The 24,629-nt window shown below is 43.6% G+C and overlaps 1 protein-coding gene across 2 annotated transcripts in view; it reads left to right on the forward strand.

Annotated features, from left to right (window-relative positions):
* Positions 1-2,554: 2,554 nt before the first annotated feature.
* Positions 2,555-24,629, forward strand: part of amn1 (antagonist of mitotic exit network 1 homolog (S. cerevisiae)) — a 61,492-nt gene continuing 39,417 nt past the window's right edge. Inside the window, exon 1 of one of the 2 annotated variants that reach the window (XM_056282260.1) lies at positions 2,555-2,977. In XM_056282260.1, coding sequence (XP_056138235.1) covers positions 2,952-2,977 — 26 coding nt within the window. In that variant the 5' untranslated portion in view covers positions 2,555-2,951. The remainder of the gene's footprint in view (positions 2,978-24,629) is intronic. The other variant, XM_056282259.1, reaches the window with a different exon arrangement.

Here is a 24,629-nt window from a genome sequence, read left to right on the forward strand (position 1 = left end):
GTGTGTGTGTGTGTGTGTGTGTGTGTGTGGGCCCTGTGATGACCTGGTGGCCTGTCTAGGGTGTCTCCCCGCCTGCTGCCCAATGACTGATGGAATAGGCTCTAGCATCCCCATGACCCTGAGAGCAGGATAAGCGGTTAAGACAATGGATGGATGGATGGCTCCAACGTGACCTGTCAGTTGTTGGTGGAGTTCACACAACCAAGTCTGAAGGTTTTTCAAGACTTGTTTATCCTGCTCTATTAATGTTTGTCCAAGACTCAACATCTAAGGAAATGAATAACATACTTACTAAATGTTTTTTTGTTTTTTGGAAAAGTAGACACAACCACCTAAAAAAAACAAATACTTTCAGGGTTCAGAAAAGAAGGTGGATTTGAATTATTAAATTTCATTGATTTACATAATACATTTAAAGTAAAATAGAATAAGGAATGTATTAAAGCCCCAAATTATGTTTGGCATTTTATTCCAAACAATGTTTTTTAGAAAATTGGGTGGTCTTTCTGGTGGCACGGTGGCGCAGTGGTTAGCGCGGTCGCCTCACAGTAAGAAGGTCCTGGGTTTGAGCCCCGGGGTACTCCAACCTTGGGGGTCATCCCGGGTCATCCTGTGTGGAGTTTGCATGGTGTCCCCGTGTCTGTGTGGGTTTCCTCCGGGGGCTCCGGTTTCCTCCCACAGTCCAAAGGTCAGGTGAATTGGCTGTACTAAATTGTCCCTATGAATGTGTGTGTGTGTGTTAGGCTCCAGCATCCCCACGACCCTGAGAACAGGATAAGCAGTTCGGGAAAATGGAATGGATGGGTGGTCTTTCTTTTCTACTTAGTTGTATAAAATTGTCTAAATTTTATCAACAGGGCCCCCTAGCTTGGAAAATATGTTACATACATAACTTTTCCCCACATAAAACCATCATATGGAATAATGGAGACATTACTGCTGGGGGGAAAAAAATCCATCTTTAATCAGAATTGAGTTGATAAAGGTATTATTTATGTACGTGATCTCTTTTATGTCGTCAGTTTATTTTTTAGTTATGAACTTCCTGTAACAAAGAGTTCAATTGTGTAATGAAAGCTATTCCTAATGGTCTATCCCATCTAATGAAAAGTCATCTTTAATTTCAAGAAGCATTGAGGATAAAATCCTCTTTGATGATAAATGGCATTGACATTAGGAATGCTAAATGCAGCAATAAACATATATGTTATCCATTCTATGAAAGAAGGAAAAGTACTCCTAGAGGAAAAGCTTTTTGGGACAACATTTTGTAGGTACTGATTGGCAGAGGGCTTTTACCATATAAGTTCTGCATTACCAATAAGATTAAAGAAGTACAAATCAAAATTTTACACAATATATATCCAACAAATCTATATTTCTCCAAATTTTTAAATATTGAAAACAAATGTTATTTTTGCAATGATGAACCAGAATTTTTAACGCATTTATTTTACCATTGTATATATTCAGTTAGTCTTTGGACCAGAATGAAAGATTATATATATCATGTAAAACTAATCACAGTATTAAAATTGAATATAAAAATGTCATTATACTTTTTGAACATGATAAATGTGACATTGAATTCATTGTAAACTTATTGATTCTATACGGTAAATTTCACTGGATTTTTTGGTGAATTTAAAGAATATTAAGACTGTCAAACTTAAAAACACTAAAAAGGTAATAAAAATGTCAAACTGTATGGTGACCACTTTAAAGAAGAATAAGGTAGTTTTTTTTCTTATCATACTTTTATATTAATGAAGTTTATTTATCCCACTTCTGTTTGTTTTTAATTAATTACTCTTGTCTATTTTTTAACTTATTTAAATGAATAGCCACTAGGGGCTATGCCTCTCACCCAGCAGGGCTGTGAGCTAGGGGCGTGGTTTACGTTCCCAGGCTCTCTGGGGCAAGGTTGTTCCTGTTTTAGTTTGGTTTTGGAGCTGAGGAATAAAGTTCAAACTCTCCTTCGTCTCCCGTGTTTTTCCTCATCCTGCCACATGTATACCATTATGTTGAGCACATGTCTGAACTGTAGTAGATTTGATTATTTTCTCAATAAAACTGGGGGGGAAGGGGGGGTAGCAGTGTATAAAAGGAAAGGACTGAGCTTGCAACATTAGTCTGCTGTCGAGACCATCTCGGGTGACTATATACAACTGCAATAAATCTTTTAAGATTCTCAGTGACTCCGTGATTGGCGCTGTGGAAATCAAAAGAACCAGAGGAGGCCAAGGATAAAAAAAAATAAAACAAAAACAAAAAAAATCCGGCAAAAGTCAGAAAAAAGTAAAGACACAGATGCCACATGACGATTTCTGGATGTTGCTGACGCTGCAGTTCCACTGAAGATGTGAAAAGTAGCTTTTTCACCATTTCTGGTTCAAGGACAGGAACGATGATACAGTTTACGAGATTTGCCTGACTTGATTGGAAGATACACGAAATTTAAAACCACTTTATTCGACATTGTATTCTCACAACGAATTTGTTCTCTGCATTGAACCCATCCTATTGTAAGAGCAGTGGGCAGCTGCAACGCCGGGACCAACTCCAGTTCTTCTTTCCATTGCCTTGGTCAGGGGAACAGACAGGAGTATTAACCCTAACATGCGTGTATTTCGAGAGAAACTTCAATTCAGTAACATTTACACACCTTGGCGGATTTGGTTCTCATTTTTGTATGTATGATTTTTTTTATATACTATATATTTTTATCTGGTGTTTTATCTTGTATCGTAAGAATTATTGACACACTGTAGTCAGCAGTAAAGTAACAGAAGAAGAAAGGAAAGCAGAAATATTAAACGAAGAAGAAGACTAAGAGGACGAAGAAGAAAATAAAGACGAATCAGTGCGTCAATTTGAGTTTTAAACGTCGATGGTCGGTTCCTTACACAAGAGCCAACGGCAGGAGAGGTCGAGTAAACAATACCATAAGAATGACGGTGGACTCTCTTTTCAATATGTGAGTAATGTAAAACGTGCCAACCGCCAAGCGGAAGAAACTTTCAACAAGCCGTTGACGTTCAAATTGGGGATGGATTGATGTTGCGTTTAAGATGTTTTCTGGTACAACAGTGTTTCAGACGATTTGATACAGACTTGTGGGTTCAGCCATGTCTATGAGGGAGGTGAGGTTGCGTAAATTATTTACCAACGATCAATGCCATTTGCTTCGTAGCGCACAGGACTTTAATTGATTTAACGGGAGGTTAAATGCTAAAGCCACTTTTTTTTGAGCTGTTAATAAGTGCAAACAGTTTGGCTACAAAACGCATGGATGATGTAATTTTCACTGTTGTTTTCATCGTTTTTTTTTGTGGTTTTTTTTTTGATTGGCATTCACGTCAGCAAGTGTTCAGAGCGCATCCCCGGCGGGGCGTTCCCGTCCCGCCATTAGCCAATGAGCGTGCATGTGCCTTTCTATCATAGGCGTACGTGAACGTCAACAGAGAAAGAGAGAGCAAAAAAACCCCAAAAACAAACGCTTAACAACCGACCTCCCTGTGTGTTTTCCCTTGACCGTAACTACGCCAAACCTATACTTCCTACTTAAACTTAACCATCTGGAGCTTAATATGAAATGAATAAAGGAAAGCCTCATCATTTGACATTGTAGTCGTACAACGAGTATTTTTACAATGAATTTGTTTTCTGCATTTAACCCATCCTATTGTATAGGAGCAGCTGCATCGCCCGGGGACCAACTCCAGTTCTTTTTCCATTGCCGTGGTCAAGGGCACGGACAGGAGTATTAACCCTCACACCTAATACCTAAACATAACCATTTATATAATCTTATACCTACTACTACTACTATAATTTTTGGCTGCTCCCTTTAGGGGTTGCCACAGCGGCTCATCAGTTTCCATCGCTTCCTGTCCTCTGCATCTTCCTCTGTCACGCCAGCCACCTGCATATACTCCCTCACCACCTCCTCTTTGGCCTTCCTCTTTGCCTGGCAGCTCCATATTCAACATCCTTCTCCCAATATACCCAAGCATCTCTCCTCCGCACATGTCCAGACCGTCTCATTGTTGCCTCTACTGCTTTGTCTCCAAACCGCCCAACCTCAGCTCTCCCTCTAATATACTTGTTTCTAATCCTGTCCTTCTTTTGTCACTCCCAATGAAAATCTTAGCATCTTCAACTCTGCTACCTCCAGCTCTGCCTCCTGTCTTTTTGTCAGTGCCACCATCTCCAAACCATACAACATAGCTGGTCTCACTGCCATCTTGTAAACCTTCCCTTTCACTCTTGCTGGTACGCTTCTGTTGCAAATCACTCCTGACACTTTTCTGCCCACTCCACCTTGCTTGCATTCTCTTCTTCGCCTCACTTCTGCACTCCCCGTTACTTTGAACAGTTGACACCAAATATTTAAACTCATGCCTTCGTCACCCTACTCCTTACATCCGCACTACTCCACTGTCCTTCCTCTTGTTCGCGCAATTGTATTCTATCTTGCTCTTACTGATTTTCATTCCTCTTCTCTCCACCTCTCCAGGCTCTCCTAAACCTGCTCCCTACTCTCGCTACAGATCACAATGTCATCCGCGAACATCATAGTCCATGGATACTTCTGCCTGATCTTGTCTGTCAACCTGTCCATTACCATTGCAAACAAGAAAGGGCCCAGAGCTGATTCTTGATGTAATCCCACCTCCACCTTCAACCCATCAATCATTCCTACTGCACACCTCACCACTGTCATACTACCCTCGTACGTATCTTGTACCACTCTTACATACTTCTCTGCCACACACAACTTAAAGATTCAAGATTCTATATTTGTTACATCTCATTATAAAAGTATAAGAGAGTAGAATTCTTAAGTTTCAGCTCCTCAACACTGCAGCAACAATAGTAATTAAATAACAACAAAAAAGCAGTAATAATAATAAATAGTGGGGGCATGGTGGTGCAGTGGTTAGCGCGGTTGCCTCACAGCAAGAAGGTCCTGAGTTCGAGCACCGGGGTAGTCCAACCTTGGAGGTCGTCCTGGGTTGTCCTCTGTGTAGAGTTTGCCGTATCTGCATGGGTTTCCTCCGGGGGCTCCAGTTTCCTCCCACAGTCCAAAGACATGTAGGTCAGGTGAATCGGCAGTACTAAATTGTCCCTAGTTGTGTGTGTGTGTGTGTGTGTGTGTGTGTGTGTGTGTGTGTGTGTGTGTGTGTGTGTGTGTGTGTGTGTGTGTGTGTGTGTGTGTGTGGGCCCTGTGATGGCCTGGTGGCCTGTCCAGGGTTCCACTTCCACTACTCTTTCCCATATCTTCATGCGGTGGCTGATCAACTTTATACCTCTAGTTACAGCTCTGCACATCACCCTTATTCTTCAAAATCGGTACCAGTATGCTTCTTCTCCACTCCTCAGGCATCCTCTCACTTTCCAAGATTGTGTTGAACAATCTATTTAAAAACTCCACTGCCATCTCTTCTAAACACCTCCATGCATCCACAGGTATGTCATCAGGACCAACTGCCTTTCCAGTCTTCATCCTCTTCATAGCTGCCCTCACTTCCTCCTTGCTAATGCACTGCACTTCCTGATTTACTATCCTGACATCATCCAATCTTCTCTCTCTCATTTTCTTTATGCATCAGCCCCTCAAAGTACTCCTTCCACCTTCTCAGCACACTCTCCTTGCTTGTCAGCACACTTCCATCTCTATCCTTGATCGTCCTAACCTGCTGCACATCTTCCCAGCCCGGTCCCTCTGTCTAGCTAATCAGTAAAAGTCCTTTTCTCCTTCCCTAGTGTCCAACCTCTCATACAACTCGCCATATGCCTTTTCCGTTGCCTTTGCCACCTCTCTCTTCATTTAATGCTGCATATCCTTGTACTCCTGTCTTACTTTCTTCATCTCTCTGACTATCCCACTTCTTTGTCAACCTCTTCGCCTGTATACTTCTCTGTACTTCCTCATTCCACCACCAAGTCTCCTTGTCTTCCTTCGCCTCTGTCCAGATGACACATCAAGTACCTTCCTAACTGTCTCCCTCACTATTTCTGCAGTGGTTACCAGCCGTCTGGCAACTCCACTACCACCCAGTGCCTGTCTTAACTCCTCCCTTAACTCCACACAAGTCTTCCTTCTTCAACTTCCACCATTTGATCCTTGGTTCTGCCTTCACTCTCTTCCTCTTATTGAGCTCCAAAGTCATCCTACAGAACACCATTCGATGCTGCCTAGCTACTACATTCTCCCCAGTCACCACCTTGCAGTCTCCAATCCCTTTCAGATCACACCTCCTGCATAAGATATAGTCCACCTGTGTGCACTTTCCTCCACTCTTATATTTCACCCTGTGTTACACCCTCTTCTTGAAATATGTATTCACCACAGCCATTTACATCCTTTTCGTAAAATCCACCACCATCTGTCCCTCCAGATTCCTGTCCTTGGCACCATACTTGCCCATCACCTCCTCATCACCTCTGTTCCCTTCACCAGCATGCCCATTGAAGTCTGTTCCAATCAACACTTTCTCCTCCTTGGGTACCCTCTCCACCATGTCGTCCAACTCACTCCAGAATTCTTCTTTCTCTTCCATCTCACACCCAACTTGCAGAACATATGCACCGATAACATTCATCATCACCCCTTCTATTTTCAGCTTCGTACTCATCACTCTGTCCGACACTCTCGTCACCTTCAACACACTCTTGACATACTCTTGCTTCAGAATTACCCCTACCACATTTCTCCTCCCATCCGCACCATGGTAGAAGAGTTTGAACCCACCTCCAATGCTCCTGGCCGTACTCCCCTTCCACCTGGTCTCTTGCACACACAGTATATCTACCTTCCTTCTCTCCATCATATCAGCCAGCTCTCTCCCTTTACCAGTCATAGTGCCAACATTCAAAGTTCCGACTCTCACCCCCACACTCTTACCCTTCCTCCTCTCTAGCTGCCTCTGGACATGTCTCCCCCTCTCCTTCTACTTCGCACAACAGTAGCATTGTTTCCACTGGCACCCTGCTGGCCAACAGTGCCAGTGGCGGTTGTTGGTAACCCGGGCCTTGACCGATCCGGTATGGAAATCTGATTTATGATCCGCATATTTGATTTGGCAAAAGTTTTACGCTGGAGCCCTTCCTGACTCCCCATTTGTCCGGGCTTGGGACCGGCATTAAGAATGCACTGACTTGTGCATCCTCAGTGGCTGGGTTGTTCACTATGATATGATTACCTATCTTAATCAAGTTTCAAGTCTCTGCAAGTGAATTTTCATGTTGTGCTGAAGTAAATGGAAACCAAGTTTATTATCAGCCAAATGTTTGCAAACATGAACACTCAACTATACGCTAAAACATCTCTATCCAGCTATATTTTGTTTTATTGTGTTTATGTACGTAGATGCTAATATTCGGGGCATGTAAACACCTCTGGCTTGTATACTTTTTCAATGTTGGCTCCTCCGTGATTGGTGGCATCCTGCATTGAGAACAGTGGCCTCTTGAGTTGGCAATTTATATTGTATACATTGTGGCAGTTAATATCCTGTGTCAAGTCTCACAATCGGCGATGCGAATACTTACCCAAACTGTTCTCTATTTATTGAAGAGGGTTATTGAGGAGAGGTGATCCCTCTGAGGCATACATCCCTGATATGACCCAGCTGACACTTTCCTTTTCTATTGTTTGTGCTGTTACCAAGCAACGAGTTGCGTGTATGAGCATTATGGTGTGATTCTGTCAATCACACTACCGACCTCCCGCTCACCACCATCCTAGCTCTACCGAAAGGTTTATTACTTTCCAAAACGAGGACAGGATGGAAACGGGCATTTTCTTTGGTTCATGCCCGACAGAGTGATAGTCAGATTTGAACTTAAATTGTGGAACTTGGATACAAGCTATGGTTTGGAGGTCATAGCTTTATCCAGGGATGATTGCTGAGGTCTGTTGTTCATCTTGTGAGCCGCGGTACAATGCTGGGTCAGCCTGACACTGGAGCTCTCAAACATTTCTAAAGAGTTAAATAGTCTAACATTATCTTTCCATAGGGAGATTGTTTGGCTATAAAAGAGTTGAACCTGCTCCTCTGCTTGAGGAAGGCTTTAGCAGCAATGGTTGTTTACTTCCTCCAGATGCAATACAATTGATAGATAATAAATAGAGATTTATGCACTAATCTTCTTTTCCCTTCTTTTCCATTTCAATGAAATGTATTTTTATTATTAAGCCTTTTGCCAAATAATATGGTGCCCTCATAGTTATCCAACCCCCCCCCCCACACACACACACACATAAGAATATGTACACGCAACCCCTTTCCCACCCTCTCAGAGAGGTCAGAGGTCCAAGGTTATCACTGTTGTGGTCAACTTAATTTGAAATTTTTTTAATTTAATTTAAAAAATTTTTTTGCATGTTCTCCCCGTATATGCATGGGTTTCCTCTGAGTGCTCCAGTTTCTTCCCACCATCAAAAAGACATGCACGTGAGGGTTAATACTCCTGTCTGTGCCCCTGACCAAGGCAATGGAAAGAACAACTGGAGTTGGTCCCTGGATGCTGCAGCTGCCCACTGCTCCACTGCAATAGGATCGGTTAAATGCAGAAGGTGATTTTCATTGTAACCTGTACAATGACGAATTAAAGTGGCTTTATTTTGTGAGGGCAGTTTACATATGTATGTTGCTTACTTTTAATCATTGACCACAGATCAGCTATACTATGTTTACATTGTCTGAATGGATGCCTGGGGGGGGCTCATGTTTAGCAAGACAAAGGTGGTGTTAAAAGTGCCTCTTCTTTGTAAATATGGTAAGGGCCTGATAACAGAGGAATGGGTGAAAGCCCTTTTGAGTGTCATGGGAGGCAGTCCTGGAGGGTCTTGGCAGGAGACAGGATGAGGGAGAGACTGGGTACACACCATGTGATCGAAACAATGGGCATTGTTCCGCTGCATGGTATAAAGATGGTGGGCTCTGAGATCAGAGCACGCACTCAAGTATCTGAGTAGGCCTGCACGATATATCGTTTATGCATTGTCATCGCGATTTGCGCATGTGCAATAGTCACATCGCAGGGCCTGCGATATTTTTCCTACTAGTATGTAGCCTAAGATACTCAAACTCATGTCATACTGCAACATTTTTGCTCCGTCGACTTTCTTTTAGCAACAAACTCTCAACACCCCTCACTCTGTTATTTTTTATTTCTTCTACTTCTTCATCGCTCAACTCAGGCCTGTCTAAACACATTGACGTTACCTAGCAACGTTAGTGCTACGCGTGCGCATAAACGAAGAAGACGAATCCACGTGTGTTCGGGAGAAATGAAAAATGGCAGAGCCAGAGAAAGGAGAGTTAAGGCCCAAACATACTCGGGCGGAACGTACGCAGAGCGGACTCCGCCGGACTAAAAGCCGACGTCCGCAAGCCCTGTTCGCGCAAAGCTCAGATTTTACGACCACGATGAGTCCGAGCTGCGCACCAGTGTCAGCAGCGCGGACTCATCGCGGTCGTAAAATCCAAACATCCAAACGGCAGATCGAAATCACCAAAGCCATAACCTTTCACCTCGCCAAGGATATGATGCCACTCAACACAGTTACCAAAGACGGATTTCAGAAGATGGTCCGTACACTCGACAAGCGCTACGTTATACCATCGCGGACCTACATGCATGTCTTCCCTCACCACATCCATAAACCTCCTCTTTGGCCTTCCTCTTCTCCTCTTCCCTGGCAGCTCCATGTTCAGCATCCTTCTCCCAATATACTCAGCATCTCTCCTCCACACATGTCCAAGCCATCTCAATCTTGCCTCTCTTGCTTTGTCTCCAAACCGTCCAACCTGAGCGGTCCCTCTAATATAATCGTTCCTAATCCTGTCCTTCTTCGTTACTCCCAGTGAAAATCTTAGCATCTTCAACTCTGCCACCTCCAGCTCCGCCTCCTGTCTTTTCGTCAGTGCCACTGTCTCCAAACCATATAACAGCTGGTCTCACAACCATCTTGTAAACTTTCCCTTTAACTCTTGCTGATACCCTTCTGTCGCAAATCACTCCTGACACACTTCTCCACCCACTCCAACCTGCCTGCACTCTCTTTTTCACCTCTCTACTGCACTCCCCGTTACTTTGGACAGTTGACCCCAAAAATTTAAACTCAAATGCCTTTGTCACCTCCACTCCTTGCATCCTGACCATTCCACTGTCCTCTCTCTCATTTACGCATAGGTATTCCGTCTTGCTCCTACTGACTTTCATTCCTCTTCTCTCCAGTGCATACCTCCACCTCTCCAGGCTCTCCTCAACCTGCACCCTACTCTCGCTACAGATCACAATGTCATCCGCGAACATCATCGTCCATGGAGACTCCTGCCTGATCTTGTCCGTCAACCTGTCCATCACCATTGCAAACAAGAAAGGGCTAAGAGCCGATCCTTGATGTAATCCCACCTCCACCTTGAACCCATCTGTCATTCCAACCGCACACCTCACCATTGTCACACTTCCCTTATACGTATCCTGCACCACTCCTACATACTTCTCTGCAACTCCTGACTTCCTCATACAATACCACACCTCCTCTCTCGGCTCTCTGTCATAAGCTTTCTCTAAATCTACAAAGACACAATGCAACTCTTTCTGGCCTTCTCTATACTTCTCAATCAACATTCTCAAAGCAAACATCGCATCTGTGGTGCTCTTTCGTGGCATGAAACCATACTGCTGCTCGCTGATCGTCACCTCCTCTTAACCTAGCTTCTATTACTCTTTCCCAAATCTTCATGCTGTGGCTGATCAACTTTATACCTCTGTAGTTGTTACAGTTCTGCACATCGCCCTTGTTCTTGAAAATCGGTACCAGTATGCTTCTTCTCCACTCCTCAGGCATCCTCTCACTTTCCAGGATTGTGTTAAACAATCTAGTTAAAAACTCCACTGCCATCTCTCCTAAACATCTCCATGCCTCCACAGGTATGTCATCAGGACCAACTGCCTTTCCACTCTTCATCCTCTTCATAGCTGCCCTCACTTCCTCCTTGCTAATCCGCTGAACTTCCTGATTCACTATCCCTACATCATCCAACCTTCTCTCTCTCTCATTTTCTTCATTCATCAGCCCCTCAAAGTATTCCTTCCACCTTCTTAGCACACTCTCCTCGCTTGTCAGCACATTTCCATCTCTATCCTTGATCGCCCTAACTTGCTGCACATCCTTTGCAGCTTGGTCCCTCTGTCTAGCCAATCGGTACAAGTCCTTTTCTCCTTCCTTAGTGTCTAATCTGTCATACAACTCACCATACGCCTTTTCCTTTGCCTTTGCCACCTCTCTCTTTGCTTTACGCTGCATCTCCTTGTACTCCTGTCTACTTTCTTCATCTCTCTTACTATCCCACTTCTTCTTTGCCAACCTTTTCCTCTGTATAATTTGCTGTACTTCCTCATTCCACCACCAAGTCTCCTTGTCTTCCTTCCTCTGTCCTGATGACACACCAAGTACCTTCCTAGCTGTCTCCCTCACTATTTCTGCAGTGGTTTTCCAGCCATCTGGCAACTCTTCACTACCACCCAGTGCCTGTCTTAACTCCTGCCTGAACTCCACACAACAGTCTTCCTTCTTCAACTTCCACCATTTGATCTTCGGCTGTGTCTTCACTCGCTTCCTCTTCTTGGTCTCCAAAGTCATCCTACAGACCACCATCCGATGCTGCCTAGCTACGTTCCCCCCTGTCACCACCTTGCAGTCTCCAATCCCTTTTAGATGGCGCCTTCTACATAAGATATAGTCCACCTGTGTGCACTTTCCTCCACTCTTGTACGTCACCCTGTGTTCCTCCCTCTTCTTGAAATATGTATTCACCACAGCCATTTCCATCCTTTTCGCAAAATCGACCACCATCTGTCCTTCCACATTTCTCTTCTTGACTCCATACCCTCCCATCACCTCCTCATCACCTCTGTTCCCTTCACCAACAAGTCCATTGAAGTCTGCTCCAATCACCACTTTCTCCTCCTTGGGTACCCTCTCCACCATGTCGTCCAACTCACTCCAGAATTCTTCTTTTTCATCCATCTCACACCCAACTTGCGGGGCATATGCGCTGATAACATTCAGCAATAAACCTTCAATTTCCAGCTTCGTACTCATCACTCTGTCCGACACTCTCTTCACCTCCAGCACGCTCTTGACATACTCTTCCTTCAGAATTACCCCTACCCCATCTCTCCTCCCATTCACACCATGGTAGAAGAGTTTGAAGCCACCTCCGATACTCCTGGCCTTACTCCCCTTCCACCTGGTCTCTTGCACACACAGTATGCCTACCTTTCTTCTTTCCATCATGTCAGCCAGCTCTCTCCCTTTACCAGTCATAGTGCCAACATTCAAAGTTCCAACTCTCACCTCCACATGCCTACCCTTCCTCCTCTCTAGCTGCCTCTGGACTTGCTTTCCCCCTCTCCTTCTCCTTCGCCCAACAGTAGCATAGTTTCCACCGACACCCTGCTGGTTAACAGTACCGGTAGCGGTCGTTGGTAACCCGGGCCTCGACCGATCCGGTATGTAAGTCTTATTTATGATCCGCATATTTGATTTGGCAAAGATTTTACGCCGGATGCCCTTCCTGACGCAACCCTCCCCATTTGTCCGGGCTTGGGACCGGCACTAAGGATGCACTGGCTTGTGCATCCTCAGTGGCTGGGTTTATACCATCGCGGACCTATTTTTCCGAAATCGCAATCCCAGGGCTGTACGACAAATGCGAGGCAGAAGTAGACCGAGAGCTGGCACAAGTGGAATACTATGCAGCGACAACAGACCTGTGGTCAAGCCGGACAACAGAGCCCTACATCAGTTTAACAGTCCACTTTATCACTGAAGACTTTAAGCTGAAAACTCGCTGCCTGCAAACCGCGTTTTTCCCAGAGGATCACACAAGTGAAACATCGCAACAGGGTTAAGAGAAGCGCTGGCTGCTTGGGGGCTAGAAGAAACCCGACTAGTCTGCATCACAACAGACAACGCGTCAAACACGATCAGGGCGGCCGCTCTGAACGACTGGTTCAGGTTGCAATGCCACAGACTCCACCTCCTATAGCAAAAAGAATGAATGTGCATTATTGTGCATGCACTTTTTTACTACCCACGCCTTGTTTAATATAACGCAATATATCGTGCAATATATCACAAAAGATTACATCGCCGCAATGCATGTTTTTGTCAATATCATGAAGGCCTACATCTGAGCTTGTGCGTCTGTTCATTGAACTTTTAAAATTGTGTGCCAATACTGCAAGAGATTTTTGTCTCGCTCCTCTTTTAATGTCAGAGTGGAATTAAATAATTGCCACGACACTTCCTTTCTTTCTTTCAAATGATACAGTGCCTTGCAAAAGTATTCAACCCCCTTGACAGTCATCACTACTTTCTGGATTTTAAAAGATACTCACACACCTGTTCCTGAACAAGATTATTTTTTGAACCCATAAGCTCTAACAGCATATTCCCAAAGCCAAAATAATTTGTTTTACTGACTTTTTTTAGAATAAACTAAAAACTAAAATATAGTGCTTGCATAAGTATTCAACCCCCACATATCAATACTTTGTAGAGTACCCTTCTGCTGCAAGAACAGCCATGATTCTCTTGGGGTAAGTATGTACAAGCTTTGCACACATTCTTTTGGAGTAATTTTTGCCCATTCTTCATGGCAGAATTTGTATAGGTCTTGCAGGTTGTTGAGATGGCGCCTCTGGATTCCGATTTTCAGTCTGTGCCACAGATTTTCAATGGGGTTGGGGTCCAGACTTTGACTTGGCCACTCCAAAACATTCACTTTTTTGTTGCTGAGCCATGCCACTGTTGCTTTAGCCTTGTGCTTAGGATCATTATCCTGCTGGAAGGTGAACCTTCTCCCAAGTTTCAGTTTTATTGCAGACTGCAACAGGTTTTCTTCCAGTATTTCCATGAATTTAGCTCCATACATTCTTCTCTCAGTTTGAACAAGGTTCCCAGTGCCTGCAGATGAAAAGCAACCCCATAGCATTATGCTGCTGCTCCCATGCTTCACTGTAGGGAGGGTGTTTTTTAGGGCATGAGCAGTGTTAGAATTGCGCCACACAACACTTTGAGTTTTGGCCAAAAAGCTCAGCTTTTGTCTCAGCTGACCACAAAACCTTTACCTACATCCTAACTGGGTCACTGTCATGCTTAGTTGCAAACTCCAAGCGTGATTTTATATGTATAGTTTTGAGCAACTGCTTCTTTCTTGCCACCCTCCCGTACAGGCCAGAGTTATTGAGAGCCTGTAATATAGTTGACTCACTGACCTCTGAAGCTCCTTCAATGTGATTACAGGATCATCTGTGGCTTTTCTCACCAGCCCACACTTTGCTCAGACACTTAGCTTTGAGGGACGGCCTGTCCTACAAAGTGTCTGGGTGGTGTGATACAGCTTCCACTTTCTGACAATGGATGCAACAGTGTTCCGTGGGACATCCAAACACTTGGATATTGTTTTGTATCCCTTTCCCGCCTTCTGCATTTATTTATTGGCGTTTTTCTCCCTTTTTCTCTGCAGTTGTACTTGGCCAATTACCCCACTTTTCAGAGCCGTCCCGGTCGCTACTCCATGCCTCCGCTGATCCGGGGATGACTGCAGACTACCACATGCCTTCTCTGATACATGTGGAGTCACCAGCCACTTCTTTTCACCTGACAGTGAAGAGTTTCACTGGGGGGACGTAGCGCATGGGAGGAACATGCTATTCCCCTCAGCCCCCCCCCCCACCGCCCCGAACAGGCCAGACTGACCAGAAGAGGCACTAGCGCAGCGACCAGGACACATACCCACACCCGGCTTCCCACCCGCAGACACGGGCAATTGTGTCTTTAGGGATGCCCAGCCAAGCCAGAGGAAACATGGGGGCTTGATCTGGCAATCCCCATGTTGGTATGCAACAGAAAGACTGCCACGCCCCCCCTGGACGCACCTTCTGCATTTTAATCACTTTGTCTCTTACTTCAGTATTATGGTCCTTTGTCTTCATTTTCTGATGGAGTTCACGCCCGGCTAATGAACTTTACACAGAGTGCTTTTTATACCCATAAACAAGACCGTTACTTTAATATCTTACAGGTCCACACTAGTTATGGCCAATTGTGTTTACCCGAGTTTGTTTTTGGAATAATTTGCCATTTTTGTAAACTTGGAGCTTTCAGAGCACAAGGGGTTGAATACTTATGCAAGCACTATATTTTAGTTTTTAATTTATTAATAAAAAGTCGGTGAAACATAACTTTTTTTTTTGGCTTTGGGAACATGCTGTTAGAGCTTATGGGTTCACAAAAAATAATATTGTTCAGGAACAAATGTGTGAGTATCTATTATAATCCAGAAATTAGTGATGACTGTCAAGGGGGTTGAATACAAGGCACTGTATTTGATGAAAAAAAATCTAGGTTCTCTCTGTGGTATCATAATATAAATTGAATATTCATAAATATTCATCAATCTTATCTAGTAATCTGTATTTCAAGTTGGTTGATGTAATTTAATAAATATGCATTGACAGCCAAACAGGATTTCACAAATCAACTCTGAAATATGGCGGCACGGTGGCGCAGTGGTAAAGCAGTCGCCTCACAGCGTTCGAGCCCCGGGGTAGTCCAACCTTGGGGGTTGTCCCAGGTCGTCCTCTATGTAGAGTTTCCAAGTTCTCCCCATGTCTGCGTGGGTTTCCTCCGGGTGCTCCGGTTTCCTCCCACAGTCGAAATACATGTAGGTCAGGTGAATCGGCCATACTAAATTGCGCCTAGGTGTGTGTGTGTGTACATGTCGGCCCTGTGTGATGGCCTGGTGGCCTGTCCAGGGTGTCTCCCAGCCTGCCGCCCAATGGTTGTTGGGATTGGCTCCTGCGACCCTGATAATAGGATAAGCGGTTCGGATAATGGATGGATGGAACTCTTAAATGTTATTTTTAATGATACAAAACTGCCCTAAAAATCAACTTTAATAATGTGGAGTACAATTTTTTCCCCATGTTGTTTGAGTGAGACCCAAAAATTATGATATTTGGATGGTTTTGAATCCCTTTGTTACCTCTGGCTTGGTCGGGCATCCCTACAGATGCAGTCAGCTCTGTGCACGACTGTAGCCCACTTACTTCCGGTTTCTACTGCAGCGGTCATACCAGTTTACTGTTTTTTGGCACGTGCTATTGACGATGACATATTTTTCGCGATATCTGCAAGATTCACCATGGATAAATATCACTGACATGCACAGAATTGTCGACAAACTTTGCCCTGCATCTACCAGCAAACGGGTGAAAAGTTTCAAGTTGTACATATCAAGTCACAGCCACAATTATGAGGATGAACGGACGGAATTGTGGACGTAACTTGATATTGTATCAAATTCAGGGTCCGACCCGTTAGTCAAGGACCAACGTGTCTACTTATCCATGCACGTTACACTACCCCCCTACTTCGGGAAGTGCGTCCCCGCGCTTAAGCATATCAGCTCCTTCACGCCTCTGGGCGCACGTGCTTCCGATAACCTCACGGTCTCACCATCCCACTTCTGACACCATTATAGCGAATTCGGGGGGCAGTCCGGGACCGCCACAGTCGGGATGCGAACCCGTGTCACCCGCTCTGCAAGCGACAACGTTAACCAGTCGACTAAAGGGTCCAACCCGTTAGTCAGGGACCAACGTGTCTACTTATCCATGCATGTTACAATATGTACAACTTGAAACTTTTCACCCGTTTTCTGGTAGGTGCAGGTGAAAGTTTGTCGACAATTCTGTGCTTGACATTTATCCATGGTGAATCTTGGAGGCATCGCGAAAAATATGCCATTGTCAATAGCACGCGCCAACATACAGGAAACTGGTATGACCGCTGCAGTAGAAGCCGGAAGTCAGTGGACTACAGTTATGCACAGAGTCAATTGGCCACGTCTGTGGGGGTGGGAAGCCGGATGTGGGTATGTGTCCTGGTCGCTGCACTAGAACCTCCTCTGGTCGGTCGAGGTGCCTTTTTGGGGGGGGGGGAACTGGGGGGAATAACAAGCTATGTTATTCTTTTAAAGAAAAAGCTATTGTTTTACCTATTTGTCTTTGTCTTTGTCTGTAATGGACCCTGGGTCTGCAATAAAGTTTTGATTTGAAATGAATTGAATTGGATATAATATGTCCCCCTGGTGAAACTCCTCACTGTCAGATGAAAAGAAGCTGGTGACTCCACATGTATCGGAGGAGACATCTGGTAGTCTGTAGCCCTCCCCGGATCGGCAGAGGGGGTGGAGCAGTGACCAGGATGGCTCTGAAGAGTGGGGTAATTGGCCAAGTACAATTGGGGAGAAAAAAAGGGGGGGGAAATCCAAAAAAATAAGAATTATTACATTTGGAAAGATTGTGTATACAAAAGGTTGAAATGCTGACACCACGAATATCGCATTTATACTTTAGCACAGCAGAATATAAAGAGCTACTGGCAAGACCACGGTTTTATAAGCTGTGGCTCACTTGACTGCATTTATATAACTGTGATGTTCATTTTATGAACATCGATTTTAGAATTTGGGGTTTTTGGTTTTCTTATGCAAGTAGATATTGTCTTTATGCATGCTCAGTGAGCCGATGAACCGATTCACAACTTTCTGTGTGTAAGTAGATATTGTTTTTTGTATATATAATGTAAAATTTCAGATGATTTTCATTATAGTATTTTCTAGATAGCGCAGCACTACTTGGTTGTTTTCATGGCTGTACATTGAAAGGGTTATTGTAGTTTTGTGGATAGATGCAAGGATAGAACAGCCAGACTCTGACAATATACAAAGTCTACATTTGCACACACACCGAAAGAAGACAGTTGGTTTAGCTCATATTTTGCAGACTGATTTCATACTTTGTTTTTTAACCCTGATAAGACCTGGTTAGAGAACAGACAAACCATGCAGGCTCTTGAAATGTTTAAGTGGCTGGTTAGGTGCTAACCTAAACAATTCTGCACAACGGCATTTGTCCAATACATACGTCAACAGTATGTTAATAATTTGAAACCCAGTTTGAATTAGATGTTACATATTTCATTTGTTAAAGCACAGCAAAAGTCTCAAAAAAAGACTGTAGGAGCTTAATGATTTGGTGTCATAGTCGAGTTATTAATCTAGAGGTAATTTAGACAGTTTCAAGAGGGTTTTACATTCCCACATTTAGGAAGCAGTAGTTACAGTAGACAATACCCTTTATCGTTAGATACTTAAACTGGATGAGGAAAACCATACAGGAAAAAAAAAACTTTCAGAAACATAAATGAGTGAAACTTGGAGGGAGGGCACTGTAAGGATTGAACCCGCTTCAGGGAAGGATAGACATACAGTGGTGTAAGCAAACCCAGGCATACAAGTTTGGATTCTTCCAGGAACATGATGTGGTTTAATCTGAGATCCTGCTTGTGTGTGCATAAGGGCACACACACACACACACACACACACACACACACACACACACACACACACACACACACACACACACACACACACACACACACACACTCAAATAGCCTTAGGTTCACCTCACATAAAAGTGCCAAATTGACATTAAACAGACCAGGGACTCACCCAAGAAACTACTTTTTTATGTTATCGGATTTATAGATTCACATGGACCACTTAACGACCTTTCCAGGTCATTGTCACTGTTAATCACAGGGAGAACATTTAATCTCATCTCCACAAGACAGAAACTAACCACCAGATGATTTAGACAGGAAAATTACTTGAACTGACCAATTGAGCCTCTCTCTGTCTCTGTCTCTGTCTCTCTTCTCTCTGTCTCTCTCTCTGTCTCTCTCTGAATGGATGGGGACGTGACTGAGCGAGTGGAACGTGTGAGCGTTTGTTGCGAACTTTACGAAGTGTGTGACTTTAAAACATTTTTCTATCTTTATCTTTTTGTAAATAGTGTGTATTGTAGAGTTTGTTTGGTGTAGATAGGGAGTTTTTAGGGGGATTGTGTGTGTTTGTAGTCGGCCAGCGTTTGCTGGTCGGCGTGCTAGTCACCGGCATGGATCTGCCCAAACTGACCAGGAAACACGGCATTAAGATCGCGCCGGCTTTCGCTTGTTCAGTGGAGGACTGCTCTCTGGCCGTGGGGCAGGTTGTGGGTTACAGCAGCATTAAGTCCGCTGCTCGGATGAACAACGCGGTGGTCATCTTTGTAAACAGCGTTGAAAAGGCGAACGCGGTGGTGGAGAACGGGATTGTGGCCTCTCGCCACACTGGCGAAAAAAGTAACTTTGTCAAATGTTCCTCCATTCATTACAGACGAAGTACTGACACGGGAATTATCTCGACATGGAAAAGTAATCTCCCAAATAAGGGATGTTCTCTCGGGCTGCAACTCTCCTCATTTGAAACACGTAGTGTCACACAGAAGGCAGCTATACATGATCCTGAACAGCAGGAGTGAGGAGCTGAACTTAACCTTCAAACTAAGAGTGGATGACTTTGACGGTGTTATTTTTTATAAACGTCCGACGGTATGAGATGTTTTAATTGTGGTAGAGCGGGGCATCTCATCAGAGCATGTTCAGAAAAAAAACCTACTACATCAGGACAGAGTGGTTCTGGCAAGGCGCCTGCTGGAGGAGGGGAAGCTGAGCAACAGAAGAATAAGACGGGGACAATGAAACAAGAAGGCCAGGAAAGTGTGGTGGGACAGGAGGAGGAAGGCAAAGTACAACAAGACAGCCATGTGAGTGAGGCAGGACGGGAGGAGACATGAAGTACAGCAAGACAGTCAGGTGGGTGAGGAAGAACAGGAGGAGGAAGGTGAGGGACAGGTGGCTGCAAAACGAAAGGAAGACTGTAAATGAATGTGCTGCAGAGGATGTAGCGTTGAGAGGAAGTGAAAGTGACATGATAGATAAAGCCCTAAGAGTGACACAACTGAAAAGGAAATCTGAAAGTAACAGTGGAAATGCAAAGGCAAAGAAAGGGATAGCAAGTAAGAACAGAGGAAAGAGAGTAGCAAAACAGATAGACACAGAGTCTGGATCCAGTATGGAGGAGGACTCTGCTACTGATGGGAAGGGTGAATCTTCTGACTGTGATGTGGCTGCTTGCCGTAGAACCAAAGGAGCTTAGAGTGTTAGTAATATCAAACTGTTCTTACAGAAAACTAAGAACTTGAAGGGAGTAAAAATTGAGGATCACTTCTCTGACAGAGCTGTCCGCTAACTCTGTAAAGCTACAGATGAGCAGTAGAGAGAGAAGAGGTTTCATTGACCAGGAGGTGTATAGACTGAAGAAAATTGTGCAAAGAATCAGACAAGAGTTAAATAATGGAGGTGATGATGAATAAGATCTTACACCCTGAGTGTAAGTCAGCATTGTTGTTATATGTGCTTTTATTATTTTTTGCAATGAGTCACTTTAACATCAGCACGCTGAACATTAACAGGGCAAGAGATGTAACAAAAAGGTCTCTACTGTACAGATGATGTGATGTTTGTACAAGAGACTCGCAGTGATAGTTTTAATGAGTCTGACTGGAAGAGAGAATGGGATGGAGAGGAGGTGCTGAGTCATAAGGGCACAACGAGTGGGGGAGTGGGCATTCTCTTCTCAAAGAACTTTGCACCAGTGTCATTTGAAGTAGAGCAGGTGGTGGAGGGCAGACTGGTGGTAGTGAGGACAACTTTTGAACATTTTAATATCGTTTTTATGAATGTGTATGCACCTACAGTAGGACCTGACAGAGTAAAATTTTTACAAGTTCTAAGCAATGTTTTAAGTAAAATAAATGTTGAGGATTTTTTTATTTTTAGGAGGAGATTTTAATCGTACCAAAAATTATTGTATTGACAGAAATCACTTAGAACCTCATGGTGCATCGCAGCATGCACTGAGACAACTACTGGAAACACAGGATTTAGTAGATGTGTGGAGAAGGATGAATGGTGATAAAAGACAATATACTTGGGCTCACAGTAGAGAGAATTTAATATCCTTTGCTAGGTTAGACTGGTTTTATTGTTTAAAACATAATTTTAACATTTTTAAATGGTGCAGAATGGTACCTGTTGGTTTTACTGACCACTGTCTGATCACCTGTAATGTCTTAATCACCAATTTAAAGCCTAAAAGTGCATATTGACATTTTAACACAGCGTTATTATGTGATGCTAATTTTAAGGATGTGTTTAATTTTTTTTGGAGAGGTTTTAAGAGCAGAAAAGAAGATTTTACATCTTTGAGACAGTGGTGGGATTGTGGGAAAATAGAGGTTAAACGGCTCTGTCAGCAGTACATTCTCTGTCACACAGGACGTTATCAGATCTATGCGAGATCTAGAGACTGAAATTGTGGAGCTGCAGAATTTAGCAGAATCCACTGGAAATAGAGATCATATTGAAGATCTCAAGTCTAAAAGTTCTGCTCTTACAGACCTACTAGGCACTAAGGCTCAGGAGGCGCTTGTCCGGTCACGTTTTCAGAGTGCAGCACTGATGGATGCACCGTCCAAATTTTTCTTTGGTTTGGAGAAGAAGAATGGGCAAAGCAAGTGTAATCATGTTCTACGTTCTGCTACAGGACAAGAACTCGGAGACTCTAATGCAATATGGAGGCAAGCAGTGTGTTTTTACTCTGAGCTTTACAGCAGCAAGTATGGAGAAGACAAAGAACTGTTTAGATTCTGCTTGCCCAAAGTCCCAGAAGAAATCAATGCTGAGTTGGGAGAATCACTGGTTCTGCAAGAACTTTTCACAACCCTGCAGGGCATGGAAGAGGGAAAGGCCCCTGGCATTGATGAGATTCCAGTAGAGTTTTATAAAGAGTTATGGAAGGAGATGGGTGAAGACCTTTTAACAGTTTTTAATGAGAGTTTTAAAGACATGTCACTACCCCTAAGCTGCAGGAGAGCGGTAATTACTCTCTTACCAAAGAAAGGAGATCTACAGGAGATTAAAAACTGGCATCCTGTCTCTTCTCTGTACAAAATCCTTTCCAAAGCGCTGACAAACAGACTGAGAAAGGTGATGGACTCAGTAATTCACCAAGATCAGACGTATTGTGGGCCTGGTAGGTCCATTCTGGACAATGTGTCCTTAATTCGAGATATCTTGGAAATCTCTAGTTCTTTGGGCTCTGACACTGGTTTAATTTCTCTGGACCAGGAAAAAGCTTTTGACTGGGTTGAGCACCGTTACCTCTGGAAGACTTTGGAGAATTTTGGTCTCATCCCAGGACTTATCGCTATGATTAAGGTTTTGTACCAGGACATTGAGAGTGTACTGAAAATCAATGGAGGTCTAAGTGCCCCTTTTAAAGCGTGTAGGGGGGTGAGACAGTGCTGTTCCCTGTCAGGGATGTTGTATTCTTTGTTTATTGAACCCATGTTAATTAAAGTAAGGGGTGGTATTGAAGGTCTGTTTTTAAAGGATTTCAACAAAAGATATATTGTATCAGCTTATGCAGATGATATCATTACTGTTGTCAAGAACCTGGAAGAGATAAAAAAAAAAACTGGAGGGCATTGTTAAAGATTTTGGAGCTATATCAGCTGCAAAGGCCAATAGGGAAAAGAGTGAAGCACTGGCAGTGGGGAGTTGGAGGAGTGGGCTACCCACTCTGCCAAGGGGGTTGACTTGAAAGAAGGATGGTTTCAAATATCTGAGGGTGTACCTTGGCAATGAGACCATAGTCCAGAAGAACTGGGTGGGCGTTGTAGAGAGAATAGAAGGAAGGTTAAACAAATGGAAATGGCTGAAGCCACAAATGTCCTTTAGAGGTAGGGCACTAGTCATTAACAACCTGATTGCTTCTGCTCTGTGACATAGGTTGGCCTGCATGAAGCCACCTAAAGGCCTAACACAAAAAAATACAAGCCGTCTTGGTGGATTTTTTCTGGGACAAGTTACATTGGGTGCCCCAGAATTTGTTATTCCTACCCAAAGAGGAGGGAGGACAAGGTCTAATACACATAGAAAGCAGAGTAGCTACTTTCAGATTACAGTTTGTACAGAGATATCTTACAGGTCTAAAAGATGTTGTTTGGAGAGATTTGACAGGCAGCATCTTGAGGAGGACAGCTGGTCTGGGTTTAGACACTGCATTGTTTTTAATGGATTTAAGTTTTTTAAAACTATGTGAATTACCTCCTTTTTATCAAGCACTTTTTAAGACAATTTATTTAAATGGACAATTTATTTAGATGGAAGAGACTGGAGCCTACAAGCTCTTTGTACTGGCTAATAGAAGAGCCTCTTATTAATGGGGCCAGAATGGATGTTCAGGACAGCACAACACCAGGTGTCACCAGCATGCTATGCACCACTGGAGTGGTCACTCTGAGGAGAATAGTGGATGTAGCTGGTCCTGGACTGACTGACTGACACCCAGGCTGTGGCTTCTCTTCTCGGGCAGAGATCTATTCGACAGACCAGGAACCTTTTAAATATGTGGACTGAGAGACTGACGGAGGAGGAGTTAATGATGCTGCAGGAGTACAGTGGTGGAGTGGACACTCCTGATAATAATGATCCCTTTCCGGAGCTGGTCCCCCCCCCCCCCCAAAAAAAAATCTGGATGGAGCCTCAGGACCCCTATTAAATGTATTGGACTGTAAATATGTGAACTTATACACAGTTAAAGGAAAAACTGTATATAATTGTTGTGTGAAAGCTCTGAACAAATGTGAACTGGATGGGAGAGTTGACACAGTGTGGAGACAAGAACTAGATGTGGGCAGTGAGGTGAAACCAGTAAGGAGGGTTCTATATAAACCACCTCTAAAAAAAAGGACTGGTGATTTACAATGGAGAATTCTCCATGTTGCCATTGCAGTGAATAGTTTTATCTCTGTGATCAACCCAAGAATTTCAAGTGAATGTCCTTTTTGTGGCAAAGTGGAAACTCTTTCATTGTTTTACGGATGCAAAAGACTCTGCAACCTTCCTAATGCACAGATGTTTTTAGACTGTTTGGTGAGAGGTGGTCTAAGACAGTCTTCACTCTGGGAGTTGGCTACAAAAAAATCTGATGCCTCCAAGTGGCAACTACTTAATCTGGTAGTAGGGGATGCCAAACTGTCAATCTACAGTAGCAGGAAAAACAGAGTGGAGAACAGGACAGGGCAGGAAACACTTCCTGTTTTTCACTCATTGGTGAAACCAGAGTCTGGGTTGATTTTAGATTTTTTAAAGGAATGAGTAACATGGGTGATTTTATCAGAAAGTGGCGCTATAATGATGCAATATGTGCTGTGGCAGATGAAGAATTAATATTCAATACCGTTTTTAAATAAGTGATGAAATTGTTACTTTAACCACGCTGTACAGTAATCTTTTGTCATGGAAACATTTTTTTTGGACTTTCTTCAGTCTTTTTAATAAATGCTTTTTTAAAAAAATAAAAAAATCTCTCTTGCTGTCTCTCTCATAATCATGAATTACTTTTGAACTTTACAGGAAAGAAGAACAAGTTTATTGGAGGTCTTCTTGATCCTCAAGTGTGTGTGTGTGTGTGTGTGTGTGTGTGTGTGTGTGTGTGTGTGTGTGTGTGTGTGTGTGTGTCTCTCTCTCTCTCTCGCTCTCTCACTCACTCACACACACACACACACACACACACACATGCTCA

This window comes from Lampris incognitus, chromosome 6 (genome assembly GCF_029633865.1).
Source record: "Lampris incognitus isolate fLamInc1 chromosome 6, fLamInc1.hap2, whole genome shotgun sequence".
In the NCBI taxonomy this organism is placed as follows: domain Eukaryota; kingdom Metazoa; phylum Chordata; class Actinopteri; order Lampriformes; family Lampridae; genus Lampris; species Lampris incognitus.